The sequence below is a fragment of the Blennius ocellaris genome, assembly GCF_963422515.1.
Source record: "Blennius ocellaris genome assembly, chromosome: 8".
In the NCBI taxonomy this organism is placed as follows: Eukaryota; Metazoa; Chordata; class Actinopteri; order Blenniiformes; family Blenniidae; genus Blennius; species Blennius ocellaris.
Genome location: NC_137657.1, coordinates 10,373,226 through 10,400,707, shown reverse-complemented (window position 1 = coordinate 10,400,707; position 27,482 = coordinate 10,373,226). Strand labels below are relative to the sequence as shown.

At 44.5% G+C, this 27,482-nt stretch overlaps 4 protein-coding genes across 5 annotated transcripts; 2 read left to right on the top strand and 2 right to left on the bottom strand.

Annotated features, from left to right (window-relative positions):
- Positions 1 to 344: 344 nt before the first annotated feature.
- tmem67 (transmembrane protein 67) lies at positions 345 to 7,510 on the bottom strand (the record flags this gene model as incomplete). The annotated part of the gene is made up of 28 exons (XM_080501333.1): positions 345 to 539; positions 623 to 765; positions 856 to 958; positions 1,062 to 1,169; positions 1,260 to 1,376; positions 1,474 to 1,590; positions 1,677 to 1,757; positions 1,841 to 1,981; positions 2,068 to 2,207; positions 2,305 to 2,404; positions 2,518 to 2,604; positions 2,913 to 3,011; positions 3,094 to 3,192; positions 3,280 to 3,336; positions 3,419 to 3,524; positions 3,619 to 3,739; positions 3,830 to 3,983; positions 4,091 to 4,156; positions 4,380 to 4,466; positions 4,580 to 4,688; positions 4,795 to 4,949; positions 5,048 to 5,110; positions 5,211 to 5,282; positions 5,359 to 5,422; positions 6,034 to 6,133; positions 6,238 to 6,328; positions 6,416 to 6,504; positions 7,306 to 7,510. The coding sequence occupies 28 exons, from the start codon at positions 7,508 to 7,510 to the stop codon at positions 459 to 461; spliced, it is 2,955 nt and encodes a 984-aa protein (XP_080357459.1). The 3' UTR covers positions 345 to 458.
- Positions 7,511 to 9,232: 1,722 nt separating this feature from the next.
- Positions 9,233 to 11,091, top strand: rbm12ba (RNA binding motif protein 12Ba; the record flags this gene model as incomplete). The annotated part of the gene is made up of 1 exon (XM_080500334.1): positions 9,233 to 11,091. One exon carries the CDS (start codon positions 9,233 to 9,235, stop codon positions 10,964 to 10,966), a length of 1,734 nt encoding a protein of 577 aa, XP_080356460.1. The 3' UTR covers positions 10,967 to 11,091.
- A 291-nt stretch (positions 11,092 to 11,382) lies between these two features.
- Positions 11,383 to 17,899, bottom strand: LOC308133942 (uncharacterized protein). Of its 2 annotated transcripts, XM_080501505.1 has the most exons (12): positions 17,811 to 17,899; positions 16,676 to 16,763; positions 15,663 to 15,693; positions 14,682 to 14,759; positions 14,256 to 14,395; positions 14,038 to 14,163; positions 13,883 to 13,928; positions 13,578 to 13,640; positions 12,220 to 12,602; positions 12,015 to 12,119; positions 11,763 to 11,862; positions 11,383 to 11,676 (listed from the first exon to the last, which is right to left on the bottom strand). In XM_080501505.1, exons 2-12 carry the CDS (start codon positions 16,745 to 16,747, stop codon positions 11,633 to 11,635), a joined length of 1,188 nt encoding a protein of 395 aa, XP_080357631.1. In that variant the 5' UTR covers positions 16,748 to 16,763; positions 17,811 to 17,899; the 3' UTR covers positions 11,383 to 11,632. The 2 variants fall into 2 exon arrangements, with proteins under 2 accessions (XP_080357631.1, XP_080357632.1); XM_080501506.1 differs by lacking the exon at positions 15,663 to 15,693 and having other exon boundaries at positions 17,811 to 17,863.
- Positions 17,900 to 18,368: 469 nt separating this feature from the next.
- tex10 (testis expressed 10) lies at positions 18,369 to 27,432 on the top strand. Its single transcript, XM_080500983.1, has 16 exons — positions 18,369 to 18,498; positions 18,739 to 18,938; positions 19,025 to 19,212; positions 19,608 to 19,934; positions 20,018 to 20,230; positions 20,340 to 20,592; positions 20,700 to 20,812; positions 21,419 to 21,666; positions 22,153 to 22,288; positions 22,757 to 22,926; positions 23,725 to 23,902; positions 24,803 to 25,019; positions 26,108 to 26,188; positions 26,318 to 26,502; positions 26,687 to 26,897; positions 26,982 to 27,432. The coding sequence occupies exons 2-16, from the start codon at positions 18,756 to 18,758 to the stop codon at positions 27,102 to 27,104; spliced, it is 2,826 nt and encodes a 941-aa protein (XP_080357109.1). The 5' UTR covers positions 18,369 to 18,498; positions 18,739 to 18,755; the 3' UTR covers positions 27,105 to 27,432.
- Positions 27,433 to 27,482: the final 50 nt, after the last annotated feature.

The following is a 27,482-nucleotide window of genomic DNA, read 5'->3' as shown; positions in this document are numbered from 1 at the left end:
AGCTTAATATAATCGTACTGCTCCCTAAAGAATATCTAATACAAATTCCTCTATCAAAGTATGCATGTTTACTTTTTTAAATAATATTACAAATCCAGAGTTGCTCACTGTAAACTTTATCCACAATAGCCTCAAACACAGCAAAGCATGAAAAATATTATATTAATTTTCACAATCTGTGATTGTGATATTATATCTAGAAAAGGGAAAGATTATCTACTCAAAGCAAAACTCAAAACACAATCATTTGTGAAATAAAAATCATTTTAATCAATGGTGTTCAAAAATATATATTTACATCTTGAAACAGCAGTAAAAATACAGTATATGTCAGTATCAATATTTTAAAAAAGAATGCACAAGTTGTGAGCAGTAAACTGTCTTCGATAGAAAATGCACAAAATAAAAAAAAACAAACACTGAAACTATCAAATACATTTACAATCAATCGATGCGTTTTAGATTAGAAATCTCTCATCGACCAGAGTCTTACTAACGAGGTTCTTCCTTCCAAGGCTGTTACGGAGAATGCGAAATATCTGTAATGGGGAAGACGGTTTCAGCACGTCGACGTGTCGCATGACAGTGAAGGCAACATACCGTGCGCACAATAAATACTTACCATTTGCTGTACGTATGTGAGCACGGCTGCAAGTACGAAGCTCTGCGATCCGAGGTCGACGACGCAGAAGAACAAAGTGTCGAAGATCAACAGCGTCGCCTCATTTCCATAGAACAACACGTCACTGAAGGAGTGGGCCTCGTCTGCAGTGAGGGACGCAAAAACAGACGCTACACGTTCACAAACGCTCACAGAAACTGTGCTGAAGTGTTGAAACGTCAGGATTCTGTTACCGTTGTAAAAGATGCTCCTATCACTGGGTTCCAGGAACTCCATCCCGATCAGTCTCTCAAACATCAGTTTGTCCTTCACTATATAGTCCATGTCAGGGTGAGCCTAACGTAAACAAAACAACACGGGGAGATAGAGTCTTATGACCTAAATAACTTATATCTACCCAACATGGGGATATTGTGCCTCAATCTGTGTTCATACTGACGTGGTCTATAATGGATCCCAGGAAGTGGTTCATGGTGTGATACGCTCTGTAGTGGGGTTCAGACACGCTGGCTGTGGATGCATCAATCAGGCGTGACGGCCTGTTCCTCTGAGAGTGCAAAAGAAAATAAAAAACATGTAAACATAGCATTGGGAAGGCCATAAAGGAGAAGCAATCATCACTCAGGCAAACACCAACCCTGATGAGTGAATCCCGTATGCTGTCATACTGCGACCTGAGACGATTAGTGAGAGACACCTGAAACGTCTGAATCTCTGTGTTTGGAAGCAATCCCCTTTGACCACACAGTGACTCCTAGAGTCAGAGGAATAGAGAAAGAAATAACCAGGATTACAAAACTAATAATAAGCTGCACTTAAATAATAATAATAATAATAAGGTTTGTACATACAGCTTCTCTTTTCAGATTGTTGTTCATTTCCTCCATGTTCGTGTCAGCATGTCCATGCACTGAGCGCCCGTGGATGTAGTAGCCATAACAGCGGTGGGATAAAAGCAGCACAGAAATCTGCGGAGAAAACAAAGATAAGCAAAAACAAAAACTGGTGCAAATTGCCTGACTGAGAAGACGCTTCACAACAATTTGCGACTCACATTGCTGATGGAGCAGAGATCGACAAACTGGCGGATTTTGTCCTCCACAAAGTGCTCGTGAAACACGGTGAAGAAAATGACCTGCGGGCGGGAAGGACCGCGTCATAAGAATCAAACAAAGAGGTGAAACATGAGACTGAATTAAAGCAATGCTGAACATTTACTTGCAGAGCCCCAATGCAGAGCCACAGTGAGGTTGCCACGCCGTAACGCAGTATGAGGCTGTATGAAGGGGTGTACGCCTGTGAGGGGCGCTGTAGAGTCGCCAAGGGGTCCCTCAGGGCGAGGTTGGAGAAACCCAGTACCTTAGCGGAAGTGGATATGTGGGTCAAGATCGACAGGTTTGCGACATGGAAAAGCTGCAGAGAAGACCATGTAAGTTTGTGCGTACTTCCAGAAAGAAGAGCACGGCCATGATCTGAAAAGAAGGGCTGATCTTGCGGATGGTCTGGATCTCGTTCCACTCGTTGGCTACGAAGTAGGTTCTCCAGATGCTGACCGGAGGAATTTCACGTTTTGACTCACCGGCAGCTGAAATGGCAGTGAGTATGGCGGACGGAATAAAACAGCTTGATCACACTCATTAAAAGAAAAGAAAAAACGTTAGGCTCAGACTAAGAGCTCGTACCGTGTACGGTTCTGGTGGATTTACTGCGAGGCCTCTCCCAGTCAATAAGAAACATGTCGATTGACACCTGGAGGAAGAATTTATGGAGAAACTGGATTGCCTGAATAAAAAAAAAAAAACGCACAAAACAGTAGTTTCAATACGTCTGCTGGAGCCTGAACACCGACTTGGAAAAATGTCCGATACGGGTACATGAACAAGGACGCAGCTCACCTTGAGAGCAAACGCAGAGCCAATGTATGTGACGAAGCGCTCCTCCTGAGCGGGCAGTGGCAGCAGCACCGACACAAACTTTTGGGCCTAAACAGATAAATTAACAACCTAAACTAAGTAAGCTACTCGATAGAACACATCTTAAATTAAACAGCAGGTCAGTAAAGCTAAAGGAGTGAGAAAAACAAAAGAAGGACTTGCCTTTAATGTCTGCAGAAGTGCAGAATAGGAGGAAAAAAGAGGTAAAGGTTCATGCAAAGACAAAAGAAACATTCTGCGTGGAAAATTTGAAGGAGAAAATATTAAAGGAAAAAGCCCCATAAAGTATGAAGATTAAAGCTCCAGCGTGCATAAAAAAAACACTAAAATCGAAAGTGGAATGGAATAACCGATACCTTATAAAATATGAGCCAGTAAAGTCCAGTTCCAACAGTGACGGCGAAGAAAACGTTGGCCAGGTCTCCGGCGTAGAACAAGAGGAACTTCAACATTGTCTGAGGCGGCGGGACGGAGAACCAAACATGAGCTTCAGAGAACACGTGGCTGGGCGCCGATGAAGAGACGAAGAAATCTCACCGTTGCGTCGATGAGGGGAGAGGCGATCCTCCTCTTCCAGCTGACGGTCTTCAGCAGGGCGTAGAGCACCGCCACGCCGCCCATCACACCGAGAGCCGTCTGCACACGAGGAGGGAAGAGGTCACACGCACGTGTTGAAGCGGCACGCGTCATTGTCCGTCATTCCATTCAACGCTTCCAACTTACATCCGTCTTTATTTGCGCTTCTTTCTGTTCCATCTTATACTCCACGGCAAAGGTCGTCTGCAAACACAAGAGTGTTGGGATAGTCGACATCGGCAACGGTGTGCGACTGGACGATGGCGTCTGTGTTTGACCAACTCACCGACACAGTCTGAGTCTTGAGGTCTGTAATGGGGACGTCGGTGTATGTCACCGTCATCAGAGGGGGGAACACCTGTCCTTCCTGCGTGCGTGGAACCAGCTGGAACCTACCAGAGGCACATATCCATTCACCAATAGATTATACTTTCTTTGAAATGGATTTGTGTTTTGTGAATAAGTCTGCGTACACCGGGACCGTACTTTATTTTGATACTGCTGGCTACACGAATGACTTTAGGCCGGGAACTTAGGCTTTTCTCTCTGCCACTCAGCATGTCGACGAGGAGAATTCGCCGAGACAGGTACCAGTTTTTGATGCTCTCTAGAAAAAGAAGATAAAAAAACAACAACAGTGAAAAACAATCCTCATACACACGTGTGTGTGTGTGTGTGCGTGAGTGTGTGCTCCTACCTTGGTTGATGAACCGTCCACTGTATTGCTGGTTTGTCACTAGTGTGGGAAGTGGAAGAAGCTTTCTGGTTTCTTCTCCACCAAGGTCCAAAAAGACATCATAGAACAACGGTTCGGGGTGCGTACCGAACAGTTCTTCTACTGAAAGATCACACTGCAAAAAAACACAGGCACTCTTACAAATAGACAGTTTGGACTATTTTGTGGTCGGGGCTAAACAGAATGGGAAGTTAATGATTATAATTAAATAATCCCACTTACACTTTCTTGGTAAGCAGTTCCAAAGCTGAAGGCTGCTGCCTGTTTGGAGGCGGGTTTTGGGCAGAGCTGAAAGAAGGCGGGGTGTACGGAGTATTCATGAAACGACAACTGTGTATATTCTGTATGCATCGACTGCATCTGTCATGTCGAGAGTGGAAATATAACAATAGGAAAGGTTCTACTACCAACCTTTCCAAATAAATCAAGCAACTGTTCTGGGATCAAATAATAATCTACTATATCTCTATTGAGGATAAAGTATCATATATATTATTGTTTGGCTTCTTACCTGCAGGTTATTTTCTCCTACTGACTCCCATCTGAGGAACTCTCCTCTCACATTATAGACAGCAGCCAGCAGAGTGATGTCTGTGTTCTGACACAAAAACCACAAAGAGATGTCAAAGAAACAAAAAAAACAAACACTTTCTTCTCATCATGCACATTTTTTTTTTTTTTTTTTTTTTTTTAACCATATACATTTTTCACCTTCTTTCCTCCTCGGAAACTGAAGTTAATGGGAACAGGATCGGTCTGGAGCACTCGACTGGCTAGTCCCGGTTCGTCGCCATAAAAAAGCCACGGCAGAGTCGCTCTCCTGAAGACCGAAGGAGCAACAGTTGTTCAAGTTCAGTCTGAGCTCCTGCCATCTAAATGTTTTCCTACTTGTAATTGCAAAGGAAAGTAAGTCGATGGATGATCACCAATAGGAAATGTCTTGAGTTGAGCTCAACGCAGCTCTTGATCTGAAAATTGTGTTAAAGAGTCCACAGGCGTCGGTGGACACACTGCTGAAGGAGTGCATGTTCATCACACACATGTTCCCAAGAGCCTGGCACGCCGTCAGGTTGGAGAAGGCCTGCAAACACATGAACATTCGGACATGAATTACATGTGATGTGCCTCAGTGAAATCTTAATGCTTGAACATACTTATGCTACGACTGAAAAGACCTACAAGGCAGGCTGCTGAGGACGAGTAGAGGTTTTCCACGAACCAGGCAGACAGGACACTGGACTTCTACAACACAAACCCAAGGACAATAACAAGTTAACACAGGAATCCAGAACGTAAAGTGAACATCATGAATTGACTGAGATGTGAAGAGATGGTGACTTACCAACTGAGCGAAGTTTACGCTGGGATTTACATTAGTGGAGAGGCTGCCTGGGGGGATACATAACCCCCCCGACTGTAAAGAAAGCACACCATGAACAAGTGATGAAATGTGACGAGTATGAGTGTGAGATGCAAATAACCGAACTCACCAAGATGTTAGGAGATTTGCACGTGCAGGAAGTGGCGATGAAGGACGCCTGACACCTCTCACAGCTGAAAAACAAGGTGTTGTTTTGAGACTGTTAGCTCTCACACCGACGGCACTAAATCAAGAGTGTGAGCATTATGCACATAAACCAAGAGTAAGACAGTTGTTAGGGCCTCTATCCTCTATTTAAGAGCAAATATACCATGGACAGAATAATATCTGTGCTTGCTTAAAGCGAGCACATGGTTTATCTAAAAACCTTGAGTTTCAACTCGCAGTTTGCGTGAAACCTCAGTTTAACTATCGTGAACAACCAAAACCTATTGAGCTGATGGGTTCATGATGTTCCATAGTGCTTGCAGTAATAAGTAATACATTTCCTTCTTTAAATATGACATTTGCCCATGAATTATGCAGTTCTTTATCACTTTTTAAAACCGGCTTTGCCTTGCCGGTTGTCTAATGATTGAGCCTTCTTTACCAGTAATGAATATGGCCAACACAAGGTCTGTTTTGTAAAACATACAACAGCAGCAGCAGCAGCAGCAGCAGCAGCAGCAGCAGCAAAAGCTTATGGCGCAAACAAAATCACCAAATCATGTAATAGTCTGAATGTCTTGGACTGGTGCCTGGACATAAATAATTGCGCGACAGGTTACTATATGAGATAGGATACCTGTTTCCACTGCTGTTTGGAACAGAGAAAGCAGGGCTGGCTCCAATGCAGGCGTCACACCTGGCCTCCTCCAGAAACGTTCCATTGATGTCCCTTTCCACTACAGGGAAAAGGTCATACTCTGTATTTTTTTCGTTCTTTCTATGAAACATACAATTACCTGAACAACTGTTTATAAGTTTTTTGAAATCACAGCTGACTCACCAAGGACATTTCCATCGGGACACTGGCACTTTCCATCCTCGCTGAGACTCCCTGGACAGCGAATGCACCCAAACCCGTCTCTTGTCACTCCCTATAGAGAACAACGCGTCAGACATTATCAAAGCTGTGCGTCTCCACTCAGCATGAACGCTGAAATGTTGAAGGCAAATGGACGTACGGGCTTGTCAGCGGGACACTGCTGGCAGTCGATGGACACTTTATCGGTGGTGAGGGTTTGGTACCCGTTTTGGCAAATGCAGCTCAGCCCTGCAAAACAGATGAAACCAGTTTGGTGAACATCAAGAGACACTGCAAGTCGGAGGACGTGTCCAGTGATGGTGTTGTGATGCAGTCACTGACTACGAGAAAGAAAACCAGCAGTTGTGCTCCTGCGAGTTGTAAACCTGAAACTTCTCCCTTTGGAGACGCTGAGGTTATTTGCATAGAAGATAAACTACTAATGGGAAATTGATTTTATTTAAGGTAGAAATGATGAGGAAGATCAAACAATGATTAACACACTTTACATTATACAGTATTAGAATAGAAAAGAATAGAAATTATTTTCTCAACTCAGAATAGAATACTTAGTGAAACACTTGATCATGGAACGTCTCCATGGCAACAGCCGCTGATCTCTTTTGACCTTCTCCATGAGGTGCCTCTCTCATCTGTTTAGTATGGGAAATTCTTTCTCCCGCAATTTTGGGGGATTTTTTTTGGGGAAACAGAAAATAAAACGGAAAATAAATAGATAGATAGGTAGGTAGGTAGGTAGGTAGGTAGGTAGGTAGGTAGGTAGATAGATAGATAGATAGATAGATAGATCTTCTAATCTAACATTTCCTGCCCAAATATACTGTTATCTACTAATAAACACTTCAATTCTTCCCTTAAACGTCGATCTCCATAATGCTGTTAGCTCGTTTCTAGATTGCTGTTTGGCTAATAATCTTGGTCACAAATGTGACTGCCTCGCACTGAAGGTTTTGGGAAAACGAGTGTTTGAGCTTTCTGGATGTCGGAGCAGCTTAACGCCCTTAAATCGCGTGGCCAACATGGACCGACCTGTTGTGCTCCGTCGCTGGTTCGCGCCGCAGCTCGCGCACGACAGGCTGGAAATGTCGAAAAACTCGCCCGGCTCGCAGTCAAGCGGCGTCTTGAGGGGGATAATGTACTGCTGGCCGCGAAGCACGTCTATGTATAGGAGAAGAAATAACGCAAGAGGCACTTTGTGTGAGACGGTGGCCAGCCGGAGCGTTCCCGTCGCCATGGTAAACAAGCGGTCTGTTTATACCCACAATCCTTTGCGGGAGCGTGATGACGTCTTCAGAGGAGACGCACGCGCGACGTCTAAATAAATATATATAAAAATGCTAGAATTGAAAGGGTTCCACTAACGGCCTTAAAAGCATTCTGTAGCCAATAACAACCTTCAAATTTAAACTTTAAGGTTTTTTTTGTTTGTTTTGTTTTTTGTTGAAACGGAGTTAGAAGGTTGTTCATGGGCTAAACGTTCTAGTTAAAAATATAAGAATACAAGTTTGTTTAAATAAAAACATCAACATATTCATGTAGTGCAATATTGGACTCTCCATTGGAAATATTGATATAACACCTTAGAGTCTTTGACAGGCGCTCAGATGAAAGTTATGTGGAAAGTGTTAATCATAACAGAGTTTGTGGCAGATCTCCAACACTTATCACTTATCACACTGTCACTTATTCAAACACGTTTCTTTCACACACCCTCCACCATGTTGGTCTGGATGAAATTATAAACATATCTACTGATGAACTGTAATTAAGTTGGAAATGTAATTAAAAAGAAACTGGACTTGATGAGGGTTAATAAAATGGGTAAACGACAGTGTTGCTCAATGCTAAATGTGGGAAGTTATTCTGCTGTCATGGTTTGAATTTCGACTCCTGAAGCACCTGATCTGAAATGAATGTGTCAATATAAGACTTTTGCTGAGCTTTATAACAACACACTGAGGTCCATGGTAGAAGATAACAACTTGAAAATGCACAATTAAAAACCCTAAATAATGTGTTTAATTGATGAAAATACACTGTCTTAAAAACTGAAGAGACAGTCTGTCTGTACAGTTGATACTTAATTGTAAAGTATATACTTAATTCATCAGAGACATCAGTTTTTTGTGAGTGATTACATTTTCTGACAAATTCAGACTTTGTATAAAAAAAAGTAATACTTCCTGGGTTTGATCTATTTTATATGTGTGAGGTGACTGAGTCATAGTAGACTTTCGTCAGGAAGTATGAAGTGGCGCCATGCAGATACAACTTCCTCATTTCACTGCACCCAGAGCGCAGTGCAATGCGATTCCACAGTCCAGGAAAGACAAAATATAACAAGATCAAGTGAGTGAAATCTTTAAATATAAGGCTTTTACTGAAAAGATAAAAGAGAATACACTTTATCGGGAGCCCATGAAGACAGGAATAGGACCAAGAATTTTCTATGCATTTATTTTCGTTCAGCTTATTTAGTTTTGATTACAGACAAGTGACCACAGCGTGCAGGTCATACTCCTCTCCAGTAGAGGGCAGTAATGCATCGGAGTCTCGGGCCGGAGCCGATGCATCATTAAAGGAGGGAAAAAAAGCTGCGTTTTGTGCTCAGTTCTCCGAAAGACGCTGGGAGGCCAGCACGTGTCCTCCTCCGGTGTCTCCTCGTGGCAAAGTTGAGACAAAACAGCGGCTGAAAGCGCTCAAAACCACCCGTGAAGTGGTTATCTGCTGTGAGCAGCTCTGGTGAGTGTTTGAGCACATTAATGGAAACAGGAAACTTTTTTTTTTTTTTCAGTTTGCATGACGCTGGAGTTTTGGTATGTCTGTCGGCCCACTCGGCCTCGTGGTGATACTTGGATTTAATAAGTCATTTGTTCTTTTTTTTTTTTTTTTTGTCTTACCTTTTCCAGCACAGTTTTTCTTACTTCACAGACAACATTTGGCTCGGTGGGACAGAATGACCATAATCCTGAGACTGACTGGCCTGGGTCTGGAGGCAGGGATTGAAGATATACGTACCTTCTTTGAGAATCTGCACATACCAGAAGGAGGAGTCTACATTCTTGGAGGCAGCAGGCAAGAGGCCTTCATAGCTTTTAATTCGGAAAAAGATGCCCAGCTCGCCCTGTGCCAGACTGGAAGCTACCTCAGGGGGTCTCTCGTCAGTCTGTATGTAAGCAGCATGCAGGAGGTCGAGCACAAATTGGAGCTTTTGTTAAAGAAGAGGAAGAGAAACTCCCCGCTTTCTGCAAAGAGGCCACAGCCAGCTGCAACGCACTCTTTAAAATCGCCATCTCAAGATGGCAATGTTGTACATTTTTCTCCTTCTCCTGCCTCTTCTGTGGACCCCGATACTGCTAACGGGCCACATGTGAATGCACAGGACGTCAGTTTGAACACAACAAATGTTCAAACCTCGGATGCGCATCACATGGATTCCAGGGCTGCGTTTCTTCTTGGGGTGTGTACCGTGCTGCAAGGTCTCCAGTCATCCCAGCGATCAGAAATCACCGATCTACTGTCAATGGTCGACCTCCAGGCTAAAGGCTCATCTGCTGCGCCTGATTTGGACAGAGTGCCTGAGCAAACGGTGGAAACGAGGCCAGGCTACGTCAGGCTGTTTGGATTACCAGTTACAACTACAAAAGATGACATCTGTAACTTCTTCAAGGGGTTGACCGTACAGGAAGCCCTGGTAAATGTGGAGTTGGGGATCAGTCATGGCTGCCTTGTGAAATTTGCAAGCAACCAGGATGCGTGTGACGCTCTCAGCTTCAACCAGCGGTTCCTGGGCGCCATCTGTGTGGAGGTTCGAGGAGCAACCGAGAAGATGTGGAACAGCGTGTTGCGAGAATGTACAAACGCTGTTATTATAGAACGGGAAGCGCCGCCCGAGCAGAACAATTCAAACGGAAGTGCAAACCACAAAGAAAAATCTACTTTTGCACACCAAATCAAAAGGAAACCTACCAGCCAGCTGCCTTGTAACCCCCAGAAAAAACAGAAATTTGACGGTGATCCGAGATTGCCGTTTTCACCAAAAAGGGAACAAGTTGTCATGGTCAGCAATCTGCCCAAAATTATGACCAAGACTGAAATTAAGGAATTGTTTGGATGTAAAGATATTCCACACAAAAATGTGCTCCATCTGCTTGACAGAGACGGCAACAGAACGGACACAGCCTTTATTATTTTTCTCCATGCAGAAGATTACGATTACGCTTTGAATCTCTCGGGCTGCCATGTGGGTGCTGCTGCCATCGAGGTTTCGCCAATCACTAAAGTCACAATGAGGCAAATGATCTCCAAAAACCGCATTGGATCCGGAAAGCCTTTTTCTATAACGGACCGAGAAAAACTTCACGGGAAGAGTCATTCATACGCCGAAGAACCACCGAGCATGAAAGCGGACTCGGCGGCTCGGACTTGCCTGTTCGTCAGAAACATGCCCGCAGCTGTACGGAAAAATCAAATCGACACACTTTTCAAGCAATACAAAGTGACCAAAGAGAACATAACCATTTTACACGACATCGATGGGAAAGGCATTGGCGAGGCCGTGGTTCAGTTTGAATCGGCGAGCCTTGCACAGCAGGCGCAGAAGATCCATGGCAAAAGCTTCCTCGGCTCAAACCTGCTCCTCACCCTCATTACCGTGAATCAGATGGAGGACATGTTGAAAAATCACTAGGCAAATAAAAAAGTAAAAATTCAATAGCACGATAGCCAAACTATTAGTATTTTTTTAATGACCGCTGTGCCACTTCTTTGCACTAATTTTACTCGTTTCTGAAAACATGTGTGTCCTTTTTCTATGCATCAAACTTCAAAATAAATGTTTCTGTAATAACTCGTGTGCTCAATTCATCAACTCAAACAGCAGCAATCCTGCTGCAATAGGGTAAAAGGAGGAAATACCCACAACTCTACAACTTGGGGTGATGTGAAGAGCCCCAACATTGTGTACTGGAACTGCCACTACTCCAAGAAATACTCATCTATTGAGGCTCCTACCTGCTGTTGGTCAACTGGGATCTCAATCAGCTCTTCGATGATTGGTATGTTCACAGGTAAAATCACCACATTTCAACGCCTCCTTTTCTCCCATTTTTTTTTTCTTTATTAGATTTTTGAAAATGAACAAAAATCACACCAGGAAATGATCAGTTGGAGTTGTTGAACATAGAGGAATCGTCTAATGTAAAACTTATCTTTAGAAGTAAAAAAAAAAAAGGAAAACTACTAGGTAGCAAGAGAACGGTGCAACAAAGTTGATGGATTAAAAAAAAAAAGTGTCTTTTTAACAATGCGAATGTAAGACTGAGGGATGCGGAACCCGAGGTGTCACTTCTGATGGTCATTTGTAGTACCTGGATGGACCATCGGAGAACTTGGATGGGCCTGCAAGAAGATGTAATAAGCAAGTTGGAGACGGGATGAACTCATACATCAAACATAGTTAAAGTGAAGGCTTCAAGCTTATGTACCTGAGAAACTATTTGAGTATCGGTTGCTACTTCCAGGCAGCCTGGCGGGTGTAGAGGAGAAGCTTGGGGAACTCAGTGACATGCTGCTCAGACTGGAACCCTGCGGAGAAAATCCAGCCACAAAACAGAGCTTTAATCCTTTTTTTTTTTTGCCCTCATGGACCAACAAAATGAACACCCATACTGCTGCTCAGTATGGAAGCTGGAAGGTTTACACGACTATATGTGGAAGAGAAAGAAAAGGCTTCATACAGCAGATACGCTCCTCAGCCTGTAATCCATCAGCACGTCCGTTAGCTTCTGTGTCACCTTCAGTACCAGCTGTGCATCGCTTTCATTCTCAATCCGGAAAGAATCCTGAAATCACAGCAAAGCTACTGAATGCAGAAGAGACATATGACAATAGAATTCTTTTTTTTTTTTTTTTGGTGCTAATTTGCCAAGATGTTTTCCCTACCAGGTATGTGAGAAGTGTATTTGGGAGGCTATGTGATTCTGGAGCTGCCCCCATTAGTCCTGGCCTGTCCAGTGGCTTGGGCCTTGGTTTGTCCATGATGCCTCTTCCCATTGGGCCGCCTCTGAAATCGTCGGGATGCATTTTGCATGGGTCTTCCAGCAGTCCACTCCTTCTGAAGCCATCTCTTTCCCCACCTGGACCGAAACCATTTCCCCCCATGCCTGGGTGACGACCCATACCGTCGGGGAAAGGTCTTGGATTCATACCGGGGTCAGAGAAATCGGGCCTGTTGGCGTAGCCTCCAAAGCCGGGTTCTCTGTATTCGCCGAGTGGATATTCAGAGGGAGGACCACCATGGGGAAAGTCTCCAGGGTACCTTGGACCTACAAGTCACAATGTAATTACATTTCAGTTCATATGACTACCGTATTTTCCGCCCTATAAGGCGCACCTAAATACCTCAAATTTTCTTAAAAGCTGCCAGTGCGCCTTATAGCCCAGTGCGCCTTATATATGGACGATTGTTCTACTCCAGGCTGCTATTTGACAGCTGAACAACTAGAAGCTTTTATTTTGACAACTCTAACTTTGCAACCGGATCTTCAGTGCGGACGAGACTCCGCACAACACCTTAATCACTCATGGTTGCACACCAACGTTCTAACAAACCAAAATAAACTAGATGAAATAATTACTCCCTAAACTGGGGAACAAAAACACAGCATAAACACAATCAACACCAAGCCCAACAACGAGCCACAATAACCTCCAACAACACAAAACATGAATTTGTCGCTGCAAGGCATGATGGGACATCATGCCTTGCAGCGACAAATTCAACCTGAGCTCCTCAGTGCAGCCGATAGAAACTCCCATAATTCATTGCAGCTGTTTGTGGTGTTTTAAATGCAATTATTGGGGGTTATATTTGGTTTGTGGTGTCGGTAATAATTGTGTTGTGTTTTTGTTGCTTAGTTCATGTAGTTTAGTTTATTATTATTATTATTATTACCGGTAGTTGTAAGTTGTCAACCAGTAGTGAAGAAGGTTTTGTGTGTAGTGTGGTACTGGCATAGGCTGCAGGTAGGACTATCAAAATGAAGCGTGTGCACCTCTCTGGGTGTTAGAAGCAATGGAAAATGTAGCTTAATGGCTTTGAGCTATAAATGTTGCTGACCACTGGTCTGTTCCGTGCGCCTTATAGGGCGGTGCGCCTTATATATGAATGAAGTTGTAAATTATGTCAATCAATGTAGGTGCGCCTTATATCCCGGTGCGCCTTATAGGGCAGAAAATACGGTAATTAAAAATATCACTTGTCGACATTGAAAACCTTTAGTTTTTAACAAATGTCTCACCAAAAGGGGGCGGTCCCATTATTCCCAGTCCAGGTGAAGGTCCAGGTCTTGGAATAGCTGAACCTGTTTGGAGATTGAAAGACTTGTCAAGAAATCTTTGGAAGACTGATGACATAGCACTAAAAAGACAGCAGCCGAGGTCAAGCTGGACAACAGTTAATATCTGTGAAAACAAGGATGTTGAGCTCTTTGAAAACTCTCTCTGCCTTTAGTTGAAGAACAACTCTGGTTCTGTTCATTCTGTCTACGTGTCTTGATCGTGTACTCATGACTTAACGCAAGGTAACCACAGCAGAGTGACTTACGGAGTCCTTTGAAAGCTGGCACTTCACACGGCTCCTTCAGTATCACCTAAAAGAGTTTCATAGCAAATTAAACCTGTCTTAGACATTTTTAGATATTCGATATGATTGTACAGATGGCAAAAAGCAGTGGCTATTTGTACACTGCTGCTCTTTACCCTGATCTGTCCCCGCCCCTCCGTCTGCTCCACCTCAGCAGCAGCATCCTTAACAGCCTTCCTCACAGCGGGATCCTTGACAGCATCTTCCTCTTCACATATAACCTTGTCAGGGTGCACCTTTTTCTGTTCAAGAGGATGTGCAAAAGCGTCACGAGGAGATTCTGCGTGGTGCTGCTTTTGAGGCAGACTGCCAAAATAACCCCAACATCACTCACCATGTATCGGAAGCCATGTTTCCAGCCTTTAATGTGATCAAGCATGTCGTGCTGCAAGCGGGACATGGAGCACAGTTTGCACTGGTAGTGTGGCGGGACAGATTTACTTGGGCTGCGATATTCCCATATGTACTGAAGGCCTACACACACACACACACACACACACACACACACACACACACACACACACACACACACACACACACACACACACACACACACACACACACACACACACACACACACACACACACACACACACACACACACACACACACACACACACACACACACACACACACACACACACACACACACACACACACACACACACACACACACACACACACGAGGATTAGAGGTTAGGGACTCCTGTGGACTAGTGGGTGAAGAAAAGCAGGTGTGTATGAGGCCCTTCTTACTTACCGATGATGCATTCTGTCATTCCCTTCAACTGTTTGCTGAGACAGGGCATTGTATGGATGGAAGCTCCTTTGGAGAACACTGGCAAAGAACAACAGTGGTCAGCCCCAAGTCAAGGCCATATAATGATATATGCACAAGCAAACAAATAATTCCAATACAAAATCAAGCAAATTTCCGGGGAGAAACTTGCAAACTGTGACCAGAAGAAAGACTGCGTGCCGTTTTCTCAGACTGACTGGAGCGTCCGATGTTCAATTGGATAGTTTATATTTGCCGAGCAACCATTAGCCACCCAAAGCCCACGTGACAGCGGGGATGCCAGATCCCTGCTTAGCCACAGTAGCCTCACTGCTTCTGGATTGCACGGACGAGGCAAACCTTCTGCAAGTGCTCAGTAAAACTGCCCAATGATTTAAAATCCTCTGGGCAGCAGAGAAGGCTTCCACTCAGTCAAAACCAGGGTAACACAGGCAAATGGTCCAAAAACAGAAAACTACATGCAGCAGTGCCAAAATGGTTGCACAGCTATGGCAGCACAAAAAAAAAAAAAAAGTGCATTAAAAACGTCATGAGCAACCACTGCAGATGCATGGTTGTGTTACTGTTTGATGTCCTGCTCTTGTAAAAACAGGATTTTTCCAATGGGGTCTAATGGGAGCTCATGGTGCTGGCCTGCAATGAAGCAGCTTAAAGAAATGTTTGGAAAGTAGCTCAGCATCGCCCATTAAATCGGTAAAACGATTTGAACAGAAACCCCGTGAGAAAGATCTCGGGGGGGGGGAAACATGTCGGCGAAATTGTTTCAGCAATGATCTCCAAAGACCAATACCATAGATGGCACCACAACAGCCCCACCCATATCAGAGTGTGGGTCGCACAGAGTGGTGAACATGCCACCACGGATGGCTCGAAGCAAGGAAACCAAGGTCTCATGCTCCAACCCTCTGCACTGCGTGTGGCGCCGTGTGTGAAGAGACTTACCTATGTCAGCAGAATGCTGCGGCTGCTTTCTCTGTCAGCAAAGGGAATAAACCCACGAGAAGGAGAGAGACACACACAGGAATTAGTAACAGGATGACACAGAAGACCGAACGCCTCGTTCATGTCTTCATGTCCCCCGCATCAAGCAGGGGTCGTCACAGAAGCGTCCGTCGGTTATCTAAATGATGTTGTCTGGTCAAAGTTTCTCATTAAATGAGAACACAGAACAACACAACACATTGCAACTCATTTAACAGGGGAGTAAATTAATTTTTCTGTTACGACGAATGAGGACAAACAAAAAACTGCAAAATCTAATCAATGGTTGCCACAATTAAGTCAAAGGCCCAAAGAGACACCATGAAATAACACTTTGCACTCCGCCTGAAGGACAACAATCATGACTTACTTGAAAACAGCTAAATACACATCATCATAGCGAGAGTGACGCCCATGAATGTCTTGTTAAACTTTGTAGCTTAAGAACAAGACACCTGATCCAAAGCCACCTGCTCATCAATCATCACACGCTTTTCTTTGAGCATCGTAAAAGAAAACAATCCATTTAGGGAGGAAATTCAATGTTGACCCATGAATGCAACAACTGACTCCGAACACCAAAGATGTGCTTCAAAAGTGAACACCAAAAAAAAAAAAAAAAAAGTCAACCAAAACTGACGGCTGACCTCAGATCTGAGGCCAAATCACTGATTGAGAGCTTCCGGGAACCAGCAGGCCCGCGGGCACATGTACAGGTAGAAAGTCCATGTCCTGCAACCTGGCTCTCCACCAAGCACAAAGGCCAGTGAACACCACCACGTTGTCACTTTAGTTTATATATATCGCTATAGAAAAAAAAAACCCATCAAGAAGAAATCATGATTCCTTCATGAGTACCCAGCATCGTCTGTGCGAGGTAACAGATGTACCTTCATATCTCTGAGGTTTTTAGTACTCGACATTAAGTTGCATTTGGTGTTAAAGTACAGTCACCATGCACTCTGCATTCTTACTTTTGGGAATTTCTTTTGATATGGGGGTCCATGTTTTGCAGGAGGTCGGTTTGCCTGAGCTTGTGCCTCCATTTCCTTAGGTTGATCACTGTGGACGAGACGAAACGGTTAAAACGGACAATTCTGGCTGATCAGTGATACTGGATGTAATGCTTTTTTCTTTTTCAAAATTAATAGCAGGATGCCCAATTACTTTTTACCAAGTTCACAACAAGCATGGTTAAGTAACACAAGATGTTCTAAAAGTAGAATGATTGGCAAAGATTTCAGCTGCCAGGCTCCTCATGTGGAATCACTTTTAAGGCCGGATTTGAGACTTTTCTATTTACTAAAGTTTACATTTAGGGCTGGTTCAGGTCATGCTGGACCTACATGGAGGTTCTTTCCTTTCTCAATCATAATGTTTCACTATTACGTGACTGTTTGCCTGTTGCTCTCAGTCCAATCCTTTTCTCTCCTTTATCCCCTCAACCCAACCGGAACAGCAACAATCCACCACCACCTCTGAATTTTGTTCTTCAGGTTTCTTCCTGTAGTTTATCCCTTTCCACTGCTACTTACGTTTGCTCCATTGTTGGGTTTTTCTCTGTAAAAGTGCCTTGAAATGACTATGTTGTAGGTGCTTTATACAAAGAATTTAATTGTGTTGTGGGAATTGACAAAACTGAGGTCAGTGACCCCCGAGAAGGATCATTCGCCTGGCTTTTTGTTGGCCTGTGTTTGTAAATCCTTCTGTATTCTTTATTGTAGTTCACCTGTTTTGAAGGGGTTTCAGCTGGTTCAAGCAGCTCACTGTTGAGTTTATTTGTTTTGCTATACTCGAATTGAAACCTCAAGTACATAGTTTTAAACAGATATTCACATGGCAAGATTACAATTAAAGGGTCGTTTGATCGTTTCTAGAGCAAGAATAGTTGGTTGGAATATTCTTTTCATATCATTGTTGGAAACAAAATGATGATTACTTCTGTGAACTGAATGTAGGCCAACACACACGAGATAGGAGTCAAGAAGGCCCAATTATGTTTTTAGACTAATCTAGGCTGATTTCAAAAAGCACAACGGGATATTCAAACGCAGCATATTAAAGATATGTCGCCTGTCCAAAATGATTAAATAAAGTGATCGGTCTTACCTGAGATAGTTCAACAAATATTGCGATTGTTTGCGACACACAAGGTCTGCGATCCGTAGTAGCCGAAAGCATTAGCGGTAGCGGGCTCGCGGCCAAGCTAGGAGGACAACGACATGCCAGTATACAAATATTAATAATAAAAAAAAAAAAACAAGGTTCCAAATAATTCAGACTCATGATTTAATATAGTGCTGAATCAAAAACTTTATAAATCAATCACGCCATAATAAGTGTATCTTAATTTTCTAATGTTTGAAATAAACAACACTTTATTAATATGTTTAAGGCAGTTCTGTGGACAACTATATAGTGCGCTTGATTTTAGTACCGAGGCAGCCGAAAGAATGACATTTTTCTAAATATTTGCATTTATGGGACATTCCAGTGTGTAGTTTTTTTACATTGTTTTCAGAAAAATATTTATTGAGGAAAATAAGGTTCAGGCTGCTAAAAAACCTTGCAATATATATATATTTAGTATATACGACCTCACAGCTGTTGAGCGTTGTGAGGGAAACAAGCTAACTCAAAACTCGAGGACCCAATGCATTAACACGAGAAAGAATGAATGCTAGTTTCTGTTATTATTATTTTCACTTGGCGTGAATACTCCCAAACTGAAGATACGGGGTGAATTTTTGCATGCGGTGCACATCTTTGACAGTCGCTGCTGAGCCTTTTCACGTTGGTGAGTAAATGAAACGTCTCTCTTGCGTGATGCTGCGCCGAGATACACGTTAGCCACAAGCTAACCAAGGTAACATGGGGTGCAATGTATTAGTGTTTCTCTCATTTTCTGACAAACGGTGTATTTTATACATCGCTTGTCACGGTTTAAATTGGTTTATGCGGTCAGTGAGGTTGTATTTAGTTTACAGTATTGGGTTCATTCTTCCTTGTTATCTTCCATGTGGTCACACACGGGCAGTCGGCTAGTCTTCAGAGATGAAGTCCAAGAAGAAGAAGAGACAGGATGACTTCCAGAAGGTCAAGCTGAAAGTGGGAAAGAAGAAGCCTCAAGCAGACAATGCTACCAATACAAACTTCCGCTCCAGGGGAATCCATCTACCTGAACAGCTGAAGAAAGACACAAGTGGCCCCACAACACACAGACAGCAGGGAATCAATGTAAGCCCTGATGTCTGCACACTAGTGCAGCAAATTAACATTGCAAATCACACATTTTCTCAACGTTATTAATTTATCCCCTGCAGGATCTCCTGTCCCAGCTTCATCATTACAACGCCAATGTGAAACACACTGCCTTGTTGGGTTTGAGAGAGCTGCTGTCCATCAACCCCTCCCTGTTGGAGCAGCATCTCTCACGCATGCTCTCTGAAGTGGCAGCTGTTTTCACAGACAAGGATGGGAACGTTCGTATGGCAGCTACACGTGTGCTCAGGTGTGTGAACAGTGTGACACAACTCAATCATGGCAGGTTTGGCTCAAGTCGGGTGTGGATGCTTTGTTTAGATAATCATTGATGCAAGTGAGATTTTTAAGTCTGCTGAATATCAAACAAGTTACCCACTTTCCAAGAGTTTCCAAATCAACTTTTAAAGTTATGGGTTTTGACATATGTAAACAAAACAGGCCAACTGGTTCTGAATTTGCCAAATACAGCTGTGTATTTTTGGTTCGATGTTCGCATAGTGAAATCGATCAAGCTGAGATTTCTTTTCTGTATTGATCCGTATTCAAATCTCAACTGCGCGTCTGCACATCATCTAACATGCATTGCTATTTCGTAAAGTCTGCTTCCATTTCAAATAACGCCTTGTCTCAAACTTTTTCCAGGTTTATTGCACAGTCTGTCCCTGCAGAGCGCGTGGCTCCGTTTTTCCCCCTCCTCAGTGCTCACTTGTCTTGTGCCATGACCCACATTGAGACAGGCATCCAGGAGGACGCCATGAACGTCCTCGATGTCTTCCTGGAGCACTATCCTGCCCTGCTTGCTGCGCGGCCCGCAGTACTCCTCACGAACTTTCTAGAGCTGATCTCTCATAAGCAAAGCCGCAACGGGTCCAAAAAAGTTCAGGAGGTCAAAGGGCGGACGTGGGCACTGTCGGTCAACCCAGACCGGAGTGTGACGAGTCAGCAGTGGCGACTCTCCGTGCTCCTCAGGTACAAAGACTATTTGCACACGAAACCTTGCAAAGTTGATTTGACGATGCTTCCTGCTGACCTTGATCTTTCCTCTGTGTCAGGCTTGGGCGCTTTCTCCAGGCAGTCGCTGAAGAGCGACCAATCAAGGAAAGTGATATATTTGCCCCTGGTGAAGATGTCTTTGATTCAAGTGGGAACGCCAGACTGTCCACAATTTATCTCAACTGGGAAGAGCTCATTTACAGTAAAGTCGAAGTTAAGTTGTATGAAAATTCTGGGGCCAAACCAACTCCACGCTCCACCTTCAGACTCAGGTATTAGACCAGGGAGTTAGAATCAGAGCCACACTTGAACACAATATAAATGTTTATCTTTAAATAAGCATGTTTGTTTATTTTTTTGGTTTTTGTCTTCAATGCACAGATCTGAGGTTGACCAAGGAACCGCTGTGAGTGGCGGTCTCGACTCAGTCGAGACGGTCTTGAGCTTTGCGGCCACCCTTGTGCCTCTGCTGTTGGAAGTGTGGGTTGAGGCCAGCACCGCTGACTGCCCCTGGAGCAACACAGACGGCGCTCACCTGCTCACCCCAGATGCCATGTCCGTAATGTTCCAGGTCCTTTCTATTCTGCAGCTGTTGAGAAAACTGGCACCACAGCAGGAGAACCAGGATGCACTGGTAAGTTGAAGCGTGCATCGATCGCAGTGGATTTCTATTTTGTTTTTCTTTGTTTGTTTGTTTGTTTGTTTTTTGTTGAAATTAAAATTCATGTCATCCTTGTTTAGGATGCATGGTTTCGTAAACAATACCTGGGTGACTTTAAACAGCACTTCATGAAGAACTTTCCGTACGACGCTCGGGACACACCCAAACATAAAAAGAAAGTTGAACTGAAAAGGTAAGAATTATATGTGAACAAACATGTGTTATAATACTCAAATACTTGGCTTCATTCTGTTTTATTAGCTGGCAGATTGTGGCATTAGCAGCGTAGCATAACAATTATCTGACTGGCTGAAGAGAAGATGAACAGAAATGTTGAGCAATGCATCTAAGATGTTTTCATAAATTATTGAAATGCATCAGTAGTGTTTGTTCTTGGAATGTGTTCATGTAAGTGGGTTTGTTGAGTTTGCTTTAGAGCATATCTCTGAACCTTTTGTCTTTGTTGGTTTAGGAATTCATATACTCATTTATCCATCCAGCCTTTTTCTTTCCTGCTTACTCTGTATGTGGTCACGGTGGTTAAATAGAGAGCAAAGAAACTCATTATATATTCAACATTAAAAAAGAAAGGAAAGATGTAAACCCAAACAGTCTACACAAACTTAGTTTTTGGCGTATTAAGGACTTCTTGATCGTATTTTCTCATGTTTCCCTTGTGAGAAGCTGTCCACATTGCTCTCACCTGTATGTTGCCAAATTGTTTTTCCAACTCAAATTTTTTTTTGATCTCCTTTTCAAAAGTGACGAATATTGGTGTGGACTCCTCTCTCCCCCTCAGGAGTAAACAGACAGCAGCCATTCCCGCTCCGACCGTGGAGCCTCTGGCCCTCAACATCACGCTTTGCCAGGTCATGGTGTCGCTCTGCCAGAAGCAGGGAGCCAGTCGAGAGGCAGACGGAGACTGGCTCACACCGCTGAGGACGTTTGTCCGAGACACGCTGGGAAACGGAGTGAAACTGAGCTACAGGCAGCTGCACATGCTCCTGGGCACCGTGTGGAAGATCGTGCTCACGCAGAAGAGCAAAAGTAAGCAAGTGCATTGGAGATTTTCAACTTTTAACTGATGTAATGAACACAGAAGCGTTGTACTCGGTACAAGCAACAACTGGTAGAAATACTTTAATTGCTCTCTCGTTTAATGAATAAACCTAGAAATGGCGGATGATCAGTCACAGTTGGATATTTTCTTGTGACTATACTATCCTTGTGCTTTTATTGTTGGCGGTTGATTTATTTTACGAGCCTCTTTGTGTCGTCTATCCAGTATTCTGTCTTATGCAAAACAAATGCTCCATGTGGGAAACAAAAACAGTAGAAGCTTGAACTCCAAGACCGCAGAGTTAATAAAATTGACAATGTGTATTAGAGAACATGGCCAGAAATGAGATACTTGGTTAGGTAGATACTTAGATAGTTGGTTGCATCATTGTTGAAATCCAGTCGTCGATATATTGGGTTAACATGAAACTGTGTTCCAGCTCCCCGAGTGTAATTCTGCGTGTTTGTGTGCAGCAATGACGGAGGACCTGCTGGCAGCGGTGTACATCTACTACAAGCAGAAGAACCTGCCTCTGCAGACACGATCTTTGCTGCTGTCTTTTTACAGCAAAATGTACCTGCAGGAGCAAGGACATGCTCACATAGCGAGGTAGCTTCTGTTTTGTTTTTTTAACTTGGTTATACAACTATAATCACTCTCGCTCCTGTGGAACATTTTTTTTGAACTGGAGATTTGCTCCGTATAATTTGATGTTCCGGTTTTATAATGATGGGAAAAAAAATGTTTTCTTCCAAACTTACTCTGGTTCAATAACACCAAATTAAAGTCTGAACAAGCATGGACCAACTACCTATAAGAGCACGCTGATGAAGGCTCACAGTGCTGTTTTGATACCTTCATTCATTTTTGAGGTGTGGCATTACTGTTCTAAATGTATTGGGGGGAATATGCATCAACACCAGCTGTCCAGTATGTAATCCAGTTTGTAATCTGTTTATCTTCAGTGCACCGCCACGGCTACAATGACAATTGCCTTTTTAAAGTGGTTAATTCAAGTTGTTGCATTGTATTAACTGGCATCTTCCGCACATTTCTCCAACCACCGACTCTCCACAGGAGCAAGGTGCTGTGTCGCTGGCTGGCGTCTCTCCCTGTACAGTTGTCTCAGCTGGGCCACCGCAACCCGTCTCTCTCGGCAAAGCTCATCGTTTCCATCCAGGCTGCAGCTTCTCGAGGAAACAAAGATCTGCTCTGCAGTCTGCAAACTCATGCCTGCAAGCTCTACGGTGAGCATACGCCTTTAGGGAATAAATGGAAGAGCGGATTTTGTGATCTCGTACACATTACACTAAAGTTGTCATCCAAAAAATTATTAACGTGGGTTTTAGTGTACGATTTTTAAAATTATTTTACACTCTTGTCGCTTCATCGTCAATTTCCTGGACATGTACTTGTAGCGAGATAAAGAAGAAACCTGATTTGAGGGCTAGATTATGTTTTCAAAATGGAAGAAAGGACCAGCAAATGAATTATGTTCACGTCCCATATGGAAATCTCTGCGCAAAGAAACTTTTGTGGGAGTCAGATAAGCCATGACAATAACCGACTGTGCCTCTAGGAGGCAGTATAACTCCATGTATTCAGCTCAAGACAACTTTGTCAAATTGGACTCCCAAAAGGCTGGAATGCAGTTATAAGACATGCCTGGAGGCCAGACGAGATGCGTGGCTCAGAGGACAGTCAGATAGCTAGACTGGTGTGAGATGGAGAGGGGGTGGGGGCCGAGGTGGAGTGGGTGTTGCGGGTGGGGGGGGTGGGGGGCTTTGACAGAAACTGCCGCAGAGCCAGCAATCCACCATCACAAGACCTCTTTTGTCTGACGGCTTCTGACATCAGCATGTGCGTCAGAGATGGACAGAATACCACACAGAGACACATTATCTAAAGATGTACTGTTTTGCCTTCTCATTTTTCTACCCCCACTCATTTTCTGCATTTTTAAGTATCGCCCTAATTTTGCCGATAGTGTCCCGTATGACCCCCCAGAGGTGTCAATCAATAACCCCTCTGTTCGGTGTGCACAGACCCACAGGACGGCGTTGTGGTGCTGTTGCCCGCCGATTCCCAGCAGCGTATGGTGCAGCTGCTCTACTTCCTCCCCGAGATGCCTCAGCGTCTTCTGGCCAACCTGAGCTGCTGCTGCACTGCCGGACGAATCTCTGCCAGCCTCGCTGCCTCGGTGGTTCGTATCGTGCAGCTTAGGTGAGTTGGAAAAACCCCAACAAAAGCCAACAACGGCCAAGCCTGCCAGACCTGGGAAAGGCCGCCCTGTGTGGCGTTTGCATGTTCTCCGTGTTCATCCTCCCACGGCTGCTGCGGGGCTTCACCCGCAAGCCTAAGTTACACAAAGCAGTATAGAAGTTGGATGGAAGTTTGACAGCTTTCAATCAGCCGTACACCGATCACCATCAGGTGGCAGTGTTGCACTTTAACGGAAACAATCCTTGATATTTAATCTTCATTTCCCACCTGCTTGATAACTGCTGCTATGAAAGCGCTGTGTATTTGATATTCAGGTTGTTGATGACAATCTTAACCCCCCCATTACTCATCCTCAGCTTACGTTATCTTGGGATTACACACGAGTTTTGACGTGTCTCTGACCTCCTTGTGTCAGTGGGGCAGTGTTATACAAATTTCTAATGGAGGAAGCACCAAGTTCATATGGGATAGGACGTGTGCGTAATGGCTACGATACAAAGAGCTCTTTTGGGAGGCGGGGAATGCATCATCGTCATGGAGAATCGAGAGAACTGTGCCTCGCGGGCTGCGCAAAACACACTGTTATTCACACACATTTCCTACTGCCACTGATTTATCCCCGCCTCGGGAAGAAGGAAGAAGTTTGCGTAACTGTATTTGCGTGCAACCCAATTCATGACGCCACGTTCGTACAAAACACAACTTTATACTATATTTTAACAAAAACCCCCCAAAAAATGTGATGACTGAAATAAATGAAGTGCTGGTTAGAAATTTTGAGTAAATCAGGTTGTTGTTCCCAAAAAGTGACAGGTTTTATTAAAAAAAAAAAAAAAGGTGTGGAAGAGGACATTGCTTCTCCAGTTGACGCTGTGCTTGCCGCTGCCACGTGTTCTCCAGGTCGTCTCTGAGTGGCTGGTCGGTTGGGAGCCAGGAACCCGCTCTGCAGGACGTGGACTACATCAGCTTCCTGTTCTCCACGCTCACGGGCTTCTCGTCCGAAAACCTGGCCACGCTGCAGGAGGCCGAAGACGCCTCGAGTCCCTCCCCTCTCTCGCCCCTCCACCTCTACCCCACCCCGCTGGAGCAGTTCACACACCACTGGGATGTGGTTGAGGTGCGTCGGCAAACTCTTGGGATATTCAGGGAGTGACGGAGGCGGAAGACGTTTGTTTGACGGGGGTTGTTGGAGTATTGATATTCTGGACACAGCTGTGGTCTTTCAGTCCCTCCTGGTCGCTCTCCGTCTCTCGGAGGGAGCTCAGAGGGTGGAAGCTTTATCGTGGCACTCCGGCTGAGAGGGGAACCTTTATCGCGTTGCGCAGGTTGAGATGCGTGGTTATCGGGCATGGCGGATATGGACAAATGCTAATGAGAGCCCATGGCATGATGGGAGTGTGACATTTCTGCACAGAAATTACCGTTAACATCGCCGTGCCCTGGGGCAAATGTGTGCGAGCGTGTGAGCAAGTGGGGGGCTTATAATCACTAATTCAGCTCCTCAATTAAGGCCTCAGATCCTGCCTCTCTCATCTCCCTGTCTGAGTCAATCACAAGCAAGTGGCGGGAAGGAGCGAGGCGGGGGAGGTGTGGTGACGGGCTGGGGGGGCATTAAGGGACGGACTGTGTCAGCTCTGGTTGGACTAATGAGACAGGATTGTTTTTAATGACGGCGAGAATGCCAACAGGTGCACTGTTCAGACACACACCGGTCGCACTCACGGCTGTAGACACACACACACACACACACACACACACACACGCCTCAATTTGATAAAAGCTAATGAGAAATTTGATTTGGATTTCCAAGTTAATGAGAAAAAGCTGAGCCTTATTTTTCACTTTTAAAAAGTTGACAGCGTGACGGTTTTGGCCTGAAACTGGCCTCCTATCAGAATCGAAATGTTACTTTCTTTTTGAGCCGCGGTGAAAGAAAGTTCTCGCTTTATTTGTACAGAAATGGATTTGTGGAGAAGCTGTGTGAGAACAAGCAGGTTAAACCTGGTTGGAGGTCATGTGTTGGGTTTTTTTTTTTTTTTCAGTTGCTATTTGACTTTTAACGATTATCACAAAACTTCATTGCAAGATATTGTTAATTCTTTGGGTGTTGGCTGTTAAGAGCAGTTGTTTTACGACACTGCTTGCTCACGTTTTCCGAGAGCAGTAACAAAGAAAGTCAATGAAAACCATGAATTTGATTTGCAGGAAGTGTGCCACTGTCTGGAGACTCTGGGTTCAAAATCTCAGTGCTTCGATGTCCTGCAAAATGGCATTTGCAAATATTTGGTAAGATGCTGCTTCCATGAAGCAGAAATATCGATTAACGTTTTCCACTTTCATGCTCGTTTGTTTATTAGTTTCTGTTTTTTGTTCGCCAATTGTATGACCCCCCCTCTGCTGTGTGTTGCGTGGCAGATGAAGTTGGCAGTGGTTCCTGACAGCATGGCAGCCGGACTCCTCAGAGCCGTTTCCAGACTGCTGGACCCGTCCATGCTGCCCCTTGAGCCCGTGCTGCGCTTCCTGTCTCACTGCTGCCTCAGTTTGCTCGTTCTGCTCGCCAACCTGCAGCAGGAGGCGCCTGCCGAAACCAACCACAAGAGGTACGAGCACAACTTTTACTTCACCTGTTAAGTGGGTGAATAATCCAGCACTTGTTGAATTCTGCTTCGTTATATATTCATCATATTGGGCTATAACATTACATCCTGAATTAGAAAGTTCTCACCTTAAGTTTGAAAAGCTTCCCAACGCCCTGAGCTTTGTGTTTCCCTTGAACTGTCGCAGGGAGGCGATTTGGGGCGCCTGCGTCACGGCGCTGGGCACCGTCCCCCGGATGCTGCGGATGGTCCTGCAGCTGTTGCGCGTCGGCAACCTGCACGAAGACGAGCTGCCGCAGCTCGGGCAGATCCTCTCCATGCTGCTGCAGCACACGCCGCTCAATAACCACCTTCTGGCCAACGCCACTCTGCTCCAGGAGATCATCCAGCAGCTCACGGTACGCGGCCGACCCGCGCGTATTCTCGGGCGCGCGTGGACGCGTAGAAAAGTGACGTGGCTCTGCTCTGCGCGTGTCTTTCAGAGGTATTCCCGAGGCGCCACGAGGGAGCAGTGGCTGCGGGACCTGCTCTACTGCTACAGCGTCACCGTGGCTCACGGCTCCTCTGTTCACCGCGGAAATCTGGGCCTTCGAGACATGTACTAACAAGGCAACGACAAACAAGTACCTGGTGTGTTTCTCAGTTCACCTGCTCCAACACCTTCTGGTTCACCAAACACCGAGGTTGACGGCTGAGAGATATACACAGGACGAAACCCTCCGACTGGCATCCTTTCTAGTGGAGACTTCCCTTTTTGTCTCTTAAACTCACAGCTTCATTCTTATCCTGGTCTTTTTTTCCTTTTCTTTTTTTATTTTTTTTTCCCTCGTCTCTTCATGCAAATTTTGTCGGCGCTGAATGCCAACCCAGTGTTTGCTGGGGTACTTGATGACTTTGGGGAAAAGAAAATCGAATAAAGTCCAATAAAAATGCACTTCCTGGGTTTAATTTTTCAAAAAAAAAATTTTTTTATGTCATACATT

What these genes read in the sequence shown, in the direction of transcription:
- LOC308133942 (XM_080501505.1), bottom strand. Translation starts at nt 16,747, where the DNA reads ATGGAGGCACAAGCTCAGGCAAACCGACCTCCTGCAAAACATGGACCC. An exon ending in AACATGGCTTCCGATACATG is followed by an intron (nt 14,164 to 14,255) that starts GTGAGTGATGTT and finishes CCTCTTGAACAG; the next exon opens with AAAAAGGTGCACCCTGACAA. An exon ending in GGCTGAGGAGCGTATCTGCT is followed by an intron (nt 11,863 to 12,014) that starts GTATGAAGCCTT and finishes TTTTCTCCGCAG; the next exon opens with GGTTCCAGTCTGAGCAGCAT.
- tex10 (XM_080500983.1), top strand. Translation starts at nt 18,756, where the DNA reads ATGAAGTCCAAGAAGAAGAAGAGACAGGATGACTTCCAGAAGGTCAAG. An exon ending in GGACATGCTCACATAGCGAG is followed by an intron (nt 22,289 to 22,756) that starts GTAGCTTCTGTT and finishes GACTCTCCACAG; the next exon opens with GAGCAAGGTGCTGTGTCGCT. An exon ending in ACCACTGGGATGTGGTTGAG is followed by an intron (nt 25,020 to 26,107) that starts GTGCGTCGGCAA and finishes TTTGATTTGCAG; the next exon opens with GAAGTGTGCCACTGTCTGGA.